The following is a 9406-nucleotide window of genomic DNA, read 5'->3' on the forward strand; positions in this document are numbered from 1 at the left end:
GAATGAATATTTGAGGAGTTTGGAAACAAAAGGGATAAATATTTAGCAGTGGTTAGAAGGGGAGCCAGGGTCAATTTGTTTTTATTTTAATATAATTCTGGGACTTAATATGTGTGACCTACATATAGCAACATCTCCACTTTTTTTAAACAGTGAATATGCAAAAGAAGCAAATTTGCTAAGATTTATTTTCCCCAACATGGAACATATGTGATCAGGTAAGGCTTACATCTCTGCTTCAGGGTGTGAAGAGACTAGTTTGGTCCTTCAATCACAAAGTAACTGTTCACTTCTTACAGCTGAGGTTTGTGACAAGGAAATGTCCCTAGGTTCTCCACAGTGACAATGATACATTTTTCATCCTCCATTTAGTCATATAAACAGATTGTAAACCTATTCCTGTGACAAAATGTGACCCAGTTATTTATCACTAATTTACTTTTAAAATCTAAATCATGTCTCTTTTTATTAATATGAATTCTATTATGGAACTAAATTTCATCCTAAATTACTACCAAGTGCAACTTTTTATTTTTGTAATTATAAAAGATATCTGTTAACTTTAACCCAAATTTATGCCTACTATGCCAAGGTCTTAAATATTGCTAAAGTGTTTTCTTATACGTCTTTCTCTATCCAAAACTTTTTAAAAGAACATTCAAATAAATATTATATATGTGTGTGTATGTATATATTTACATATATGTATGTATGTACTATCACATATTTTAGACAAAGTAAAATCACAAAGGTAGAAAATGTCAGTCATCAGTATGGAAAACAAGAGAAAGGCAAGATTGCCTATCACACATTTTCTTAAAAGGTATTATTAAGTTTTCATATGTTCCATTAGACTTTGTCTAAACAGAACAATTCCTAGTTCAGATTTCTGGTAGAGGAGGCCTTTCTCCATCCTTCATTTTCCCTTCCCCTCCAACTCTAACGCCTTCCTACTGAGATCATGTCCCCTTTATACTACCTCTGTCTGGTATGTACTCTAATTGTATGTTGTCTCTTTCACTAGAAAGTGAACTCCTTTAAGGCAAGAACTATATGTTTACCTTTCTTAGTATCCACAATACCTGGGCCATAGTAAAAAACAAATGTTTGCTGAAAGATTGACTAACTAAATATTTTTCACTGTATAGTAACTTTATTTCTGCTTTGGGAGATGAAAGCTGCATTGACTTCCAAACAATCCAATTCTGGCATGAGTCAGAGGATACAACCAAACGAAAAACAGGACTAGATATTACTAATTTATGGCAAGCAGATGTATATACTTCTCCAGACCTGAAAGAACATGTTATCAATTTGCACTATCTCATTTTTTTTTACTTTCAGTATCTGAATTGTGTCCACACAACAGATTCAAGCTTTGGAATGAATCTCTCTTGTAGACAACTATAGCTGCATATATTTGTAAGAAACATAAAACCAGACCAAAAACTGGAAAAGAAACTCTATTTCTGTGCAATGTGACAATAGCCTTCTTGCTATATAACCTTCTTGCTTTATAAATTATGTCAATTTGAGCTAACAGAAGTCTTTTGTCATCTGCAGTTTATTTTTGTGTTGTACATAAAGGTAATATTCAGAAATTGCACTAATATTTCTTCCCAATAGTTTAAAACTTAGAGATACTCATTGTACTCATTTCTGCAAGGTCAATAAAAATGCAATAGAGTTTAAGGTAATTATTGCTACTCCTCTGATGTTATCAAATGTCTTTGAAGACTCACACTTTCCAATATTACCTTCTGGATTACTTAAAATGATAATGTTTAAGAGCAGGTGCCTTGTAGTCATTTTTAAAAGGTGAGAAGATCATTTTAATTCTTAGTTGAAAATTTAAATATCAAATTTTTAAGGTTATCTTACACACACACACACACACACACACACACACACACACACACACACTGAACTAGACCTATGATTCATCATTGTAGGGCATTCCCAGTGTACAAACTCTTTTCACTGATGCAGATTAGCCAATTTAGCATAATTAATACTTTTTTAAGTTGCCTGGGACACTGAGAGACTAAGTCACTTGCCCATCCATGGGCAGGCAGTTTATGTGTGTCAAAGGCAAGAGAGATTCTTGTTTTCATAACTCCAAGACTACAACCCCATTCACTATGCCACAAAAAGCAAAATAAAATATCATGTAATGGTTGACTTCTGACTCTAAAAATATAAACATTATTGTCACTAACTCTACTGTTTAAAGAAATGATTCCCAATTTTCTGTATTGTGTATCATTATTTTTGTTAGATTTTTTTGCTCATTTTTTTCATAAACAGGGAAGGTTCAAATTTTTTAAATCAAAAATGATTTAAAATTAGCTTTGTTTTTAGAACATAATTGCTATCTTTGAAATTATTAAAGATTAATGATTTGGAGCTGAAAAAGACTTTAGAGAATATCTAGTCCAGCTCCTCGTTTTTATGAGATGAAGAATTTGAGGCTCAGAGAGATTGTTACCCAAAGTCACATAAGTAGGGACAGATTTGATATCTGAATCCAGGTCTTCTTTTAGAGTCAGTACTCTTTACCTTAAACTACGTTAAGACCAAGCAATTTCCCTGAGCTGTTGAAGAAACAAGCAAAACAGGGTCAGATATCCCTCATTTGTGGCAAATGTTCTAGGGAAGGAAGTGATTCTAAAATTTTTTTAGAACTTAATAAGCTTAGACAACTTATTTAAGTTTATTGTTTTAAATGTTTCATTTTAATAAAAAGTGATTGAATACTCTTGTGTTTATTCAACATAGGTTGCATGATACTTTAACAAAAATCTCCAGTTTTAAAATCAGGGACATTCTCACAAAACCTCGGCCCTAACATTCCATACATCTATTCCAACCTCATTTCTCTCTTTCAGAATTTTTAATCCTTGTATTTTTAGATGGATATAAAACAGAAACAAGTGGCAAATAGAGAAAGCACATGTATAGATAGTAATGTTCACAGAAACAGAAATGTGAAAAACCAATATAATCATCTCTATATTTCTTTTTAATAAAGTTGAAACAGACATATTAATTGAGGTTTTTATTTAATTATATCAAAGCATCTGGTAAAAAAGGTATAAAATTATTTTAATAACTAAAAGTATACTTTTAATCTTCAAAAACTATTCATGGTTTATTTGTCACTTATTTTGTAAAATATCATCATTCATATAAATGTCACCACATCAAAAAGGTATGTATGCATATCAAAACCATAATTCATTTGTCAAAATAAATATAAATTATGTTTTTTAAAATTGCTAATACAAAATATGTCAAATCATAAAATATCTACTATGGAATTTGTATATAAAGTCTGTTTTTCCATTTACTAAATGCTAATTCAACAACAAGATTTCAATAATAAAAAGAAATCAAATATGTTTCTATTTCATTTCATTTTCTTCCACAATTCTTCTGTTAAGGCTCTTTTACAACAGCAATAGCAGACCAAATATTTCTTCCAACAGCCTATAATTTTATTTAACAGGTTTCACACTTCCCCCTCTCCCAACCCCCAGAAAAATATTAGCGACTCATTTCACCTCTAACAAAACTTAGAGTGACCTCTTGTGGTAACTGTTAACTTCAGTACACTATATCATTCTTTTTGAGAACTGGAAAACAAAATATCTCTACATGAACACACAGGTGCTATTAGCAATAACAGACAAATTAAACATTCACATACCCAAGAAATATATCTGTGGAAATCCACTTAGTCAAATGTTAACAAAAAATATGGCTATTCCTTCCTACAAATAACCTAGTATTTTTTAGGCATTCTTCCCTATTGGATAATTCTAGGAAAGCTAGAACATGTATTTCTTCCACATTCCACTTCTGATATTATACAAAAGACAGAAGAAGAGAAATTTCTAGGGAAGAGGGGGATGTCCTGGGATAAAGAGCTCTCTGCTCAGCTATGTACTGCAGTCATTATATAATGCAGTGCAGTCTCTGAACCAAGAGTAAATCTTCTACTGATTTATAAATAAAATCTAGTGAGTGGGTCAGTTCAATTCCAGTTAATATGATAGTTGAACTGTAAAAGTAAGTATACATGGACTTTCCTGATGCATAAGCCAAAAAATTGCATCTAGCTATGTATTTTCACCAATCTTTCTTCTCTAGCTGCTTAAGAAAACCCATTTGTGCCAAGGAAAATATTCAGTCACATTAAACTCAGGCATACACATTTGATTCCAACCATTTCCCTTAAAAAGTTGCTTATGACTTCCTAAAAATTGATTATGATTGTTTCTTCACACACACACACCCCTCTACCCCCAGTATATATTTTTTGGAAAATTAATGCTAAATTTCTTTTTAAAAAATAAATGCACAAGAAAACATTTAGGATTTCACTCTAAATTATACAGTAAGACATGATTGGATGTGGCAGGCCCTGAAAAAAATCTGAATATCCCTAATACTAGTAAATATTTTCTGTGCTTAAAAGGTAAAAGCAACATGAGATGCTAAGTCCTATCTCTTTTCTGATTATGTTGTTCCTTTCAAAATATCTTGACCATCCTAAGAAGAAAATTATTTCTTGATCTTTACCAATTTTGTAATTTTGGAATATTAAAGATCACTAATTAGTCATTAGCAGACATAAAGGAAAAGATAATTTTTACAAACTTTTAATAACTGTGATTTTTGTGGCCAAAATTACTTCTGCTTACAAATCAAGAAATTTTTAAACAACTTGTTGTCAAAACTCATTATGCAAAGTTAAATTTTTATTGCAGAATCCTACCTTAAAGTTCCAAAAGAAATACAGGTTTCTATTGAATTTTTCAATAATTTACAGAATTATTGAGCAAAATTTACAATAACAAAGAGAGTTTTCAAACAACTTGTATTTGGGCAAAAAAAGTGTCATTAGGCCAATGATCCAACCAGTCAGTGATTTTTGGTTTCTGTCAATGGTACCAAGGAACATTTTGTGAAATAATATGACAGCTGCCTTCTATAACATTTCCTCAAAGGCAAAGGATACTTTATGAACATCTCTAACTTCCTTGCCATACTTCCTATGATTCTTTTATTAGCTAATGTATCTAAACCTTTTCTGAAGTTCATATGTTGACCTAGAAAACCTCTAAGGAAGAAGAGTCCCATATGTTTCTTACCCACTGTGTTACATATTGCACCTCCCTGTATTTTTCCTAAAACATAGTTCTAGTATTCTGGGATTTAGTGACAAACTCTGTTTTTAACTTATCCAATATCCTTTGTCATATCCTTTGTCCAATATCCAATATCATAGACTTTCAGTCTGACATGACTGGATGAAAAGACTGCTAACAATGTTTAATCTTTAAAAAATAAAGACTTAAATTTAAGTGAGGAGAGCAAAGAATCATTAAGAAGAAATGATCACAACACATAAAAAATAGTCACTCTCAAATGTAAAATACCATAGGGCTTTATTAAGCTGGAGTTTGAGGTGGGGGAAGAGGGGGAAGAGGATCATATAGATTTAAAAACCTCCAATTTTTAAATCAGGGAAAGTCTTATAGAACCTCAGCTCTAACACTCTATACATCCACTTCAATCTCTCTCTCTCTCTCTCTCTCTCTCTCTCTCTCTCTCTCTGTCTCTCTGTCTCTCTCTCTCTGTCTCTCTCTCTCTCCTCCCACCTCACTATTTTTTATAATTTTACTCTTGTATTTTGGATGGATGTGAGAAAGAAACAAGTGGTGAGTAGAGGAACTGTATGTATAGAGAGATATTAAGCCTCTTTCTCCATTTCTAAAAAAACCTCTAATTTTTTTCATCTTTTACCATTGAAGTTCTGCCAATTCTTCCTTTTAAATGCTAACAATGGATAATAAAATCTTGGATTATGTTTCTATACAAACAACTCCATCCACTAGGATAACAAAAGGGAATTTTCCTTGAACTATTATTCCACTTTGTAGATAATGAATGTTCATATTCTTTTGATATATCATTTAGAAACTGCTCTCAACTGGGAGACATTGCTATATGAGTGGATAATATGATTTAGTGTTGTCATTGTCAATTTCTTATTTTCTACCTTCAGAAGAATTCTTCAGCTTGATAGAGAATTTTGTATTTAACAACTGAATTCCAGTTTCTCTTAAAGAATATTTATGTGTAATTATCTCAAAATTACTAGCAACCACAGAAGCTCAAAGTGTATGAAAGTAGAGTTAAAGGGTGGTTATGGACTACCAATGCATTAGCAATGCCAGAAAAATAATCTTTTCCAAATAAAATGTTAGTTTAGCACCTGGTTCCCCATCAGAAGTAATATTAAATACCCTAAAGAAATACCAGCCAGCATGTAGAAAAGAGGAAACCTTCAATAAGTTGGTTACCAGACACAACTCAGAGAAAGAAAATATTATATGAATGCAAGTCATATAATTATAGAGCCTACATAAAGTTAATCTTAATTTTAAAGTTTGACCAAACCAGAAGATATTAGGGTAGATAAAACATTTGTTTATGCCAAATTCTCAGTTGGAAACAAAAAAACAATCTTAGCAAAGGATACTAGAATAATAAGCCTAAATGAGGAATGCCTCCATTGCATCCTTCTTGACCAACCAGAGGAAATAGAGCCTCCATTTTTAAAGTCTTATCTGAAAGATCCTCTCAATGGGCTGAACAGCATGGTGACAAGTTTAACATGAAAAGAGAAATGGCTAAGCCAATACTTCTAGTGCACGCTGATGCTAGCATTAGTATTTCCTAGCATCATGTGGCTATTTACAATGTCAGTGCAAAATAATGTCAAAATTGGGTAACCATGGTTTATCTTGGAGAATTTCTCTTGAGTTAGGCCATTTAAAAAGACATAATGAATGTGAAATCACTTTGAAGTACCTAAAATTGCTCTACGAATGCAAAGTTCTGGTATTTTATGAAGACTTTCTACAAGGTCAGTTCTGTGTTGATATCAGATAGTTCATTCAAGCTATCCAATAAATAATGGTGTTGTCATTAGTTGTCTCTGTCCCTCTTCTTTAGGGTTCTAGGCTTTTTCATATATATCAGCTCAAGAGCAAATACACAGTAGATAATTCAGGGACATGATATTCTGAAATCAACATGAATGCAATTTTTACTCATATGCTATTTTATATTCTGAGAAGGTTAAAGAACAAGTTTCTCTGAAGTCAATAAATTATTTCATGATCATAGAATTCAGAAGACATCTAAGTTTCAGAATTATTAACCCAGCAAAGAGTCCTGACTGATGAAACTGTTTTAATTGTAGGCTGGTATTGTCACACTGCTCTAGACAGAGCTTCAGTTACTTTATGCCATCCGTGTCCGTAGTGGTCCTTTCCACAATGACACTTAAAGGAAATTCAAAATATGATTGAAATGACTGATCTCTGATGAAAAACTTTGAGAAATACAGAACTCTTTACATTTATGCTTTGGAAATGATGTAAAGATAAGAAAAGTAGCACCAAGATTTTAGTAGAGTGTCTTTAGGCATGACTCACAAAGTTTGGAAGATCTCAAAATTTAAAATAAAGTCTGTTATCAACTGGCACTATTTGGGAAAATGGCACCATCATCTTACGGCATTCTTAAAAGATACCTAAAAGCAGGAAAGCCCTAAGAAATCTGTAGCGAAAGTGAAACACCACATCCTAGGAATTCATTCTCCAAATGAATTAAAAGTAATGTGGCTGTTACTTCAGTTCTATATTTCCCTTGCTTATGTCAAAATATCCTCTGTAAATATAAAGAAGCCTTTTAAAACAAGATTTAACTGCAGAGGTCTTTTTTTTAAGACATACTGCCTGTCTCATTCAAGATTCAACTCAGCATACCCAGAATAATCACAAGGTTCCTTCCAGCTATGCCCACTGGGGTTAAAAGCCGTTCTGGCTCCCTAAACTTCATTAAACAGCTATGACTTTAGCCACTACGGACCTGAGGGAAACCCTTGTTTTACGGAAAATTGCTCTGAAAATTTGGTCAGTTCCTAAAACCTACCTGAAAAAAAAAAACAGAGGAAATTTTTAAAAGTAAAGTGGCTGTCATAAAACCCAACGTGAATTCCCTTCTCTAGACATCACTTAGCTGCAGATAGATGCTAAGGTACAAGCGAATTGTCAACTTCCCTATCTCTCCGTCCTCACTCATTCTCTCCCAGTTCGCTTCTGGAGCTCTTGACAGGTGTAGGGGGGCTGGGTAAGTGGTGGAAAGTGGGGATGGGAATTGGCCTGAAGCAACTTTATCCCACCTCCCCAGGTCCCACACAGAACAGAAAACCTTGCAGGGGCATGGGGGTGTCTGCATTCCCCCCTCCCCCCTCCAAGAGAAAGTTGGAGGGAAGGGCAGCTTATACATATGGGGATGTGGACAGACACGGGCACAGGTCTGGGTGGATGAAATGAGCAACTCTCCTTACCACTAGAGCGTCTGACGATGTTCTCCAAAAATGTGTTCTGCGGTGCCACCAGCCCTCTCTTGCCCCCCGGCATCCTGGGTCTGGGGAGCAGCGGCCAGGATCCGCGGCGGGGGAGGGGGAGGAGGGGGAGGAGGAGAAGGAGGAAGAGGAGGAGGAGCAGGAGGAGGAGGAGGAGGAAGAAGAAGAAGAAGCAGAGAAGAGAGAGGAAAAAGAGGAGGGGGAGCGGCGACCGGGTCCCTTAACTGTATCTCGAGCCCGACCCGGATGAGCAGCTCTGGGGAGGAGGATCAGGCAGTTCATGGTAGTAGCGCTCCCCTGGCTGCTGCTGCCCAGACTGTGGCGGTGCCGCACACGGGGCTCGGAAACTGCAGGCTCCGGCGGGCACAGTGCGCCTGCGCCGCCCCCGCTGTCGCTGTCCCACGGCTGCTGCTGCTGCTACTGCTGTTGCTGCCTTGACAAGGGTTCAGCATATCTGCTCTTACTCCCGGGAGCCCCAAACCGGGGAGCTGGGGAGGGGGCTGGGGGGAGAGGGGAATAGAAGAAGTGGACTCAAATCACCGCCCTCCTCATTTCTTCTTGCTTGAGACAGGAGAGACTTCGTCAGTCCTTGTTTTTTCTCTCTCGCCCCCACTCCACCCCACCCTTGTCTCTTAGGCAGCTGAACCCATACAGTCCAGCTGTGCCAACTTCTGGCGGAGGTTAGTGGTTGCTCCAGTCTTCCCTGGCGAAAGGAAGTGAGATCTCATAACCCAGTAAGAACCATGACTTGGGACAGGAAGAGGAGGAGGAGGAGGGAGAGAGAGAGACAGAGAGAGACAGAGAGACAGAGACAGGCACAGAGACAGACAGAGACAGACACAGAGAGAGCGAGAGAGAGACACGGAGAGAGAGAGACAGAGAGTTAGTTCTAAAGATTATTAGACTATGGGTAAGGAACGGTCTCAAACACATCTCCTGAATATCTGTGTCTCTGGACAG

The 9406-nt window shown here is 35.8% G+C and overlaps 1 protein-coding gene across 1 annotated transcript in view; it reads right to left on the bottom strand.

Annotated features, from left to right (window-relative positions):
* KCNH5 (potassium voltage-gated channel subfamily H member 5) overlaps positions 1–8501 on the bottom strand; it is a 545730-nt gene extending 537229 nt beyond the window's left edge. The window contains exon 1 of the mRNA XM_036735143.1: positions 8429–8501. Within this exon, the coding sequence (XP_036591038.1) occupies positions 8429–8501 (73 nt within the window). The remainder of the gene's footprint in view (positions 1–8428) is intronic.
* Positions 8502–9406: the final 905 nt, after the last annotated feature.

This window comes from Trichosurus vulpecula, chromosome 8 (genome assembly GCF_011100635.1).
Source record: "Trichosurus vulpecula isolate mTriVul1 chromosome 8, mTriVul1.pri, whole genome shotgun sequence".
NCBI classification, from domain to species: domain Eukaryota; kingdom Metazoa; phylum Chordata; class Mammalia; order Diprotodontia; family Phalangeridae; genus Trichosurus; species Trichosurus vulpecula.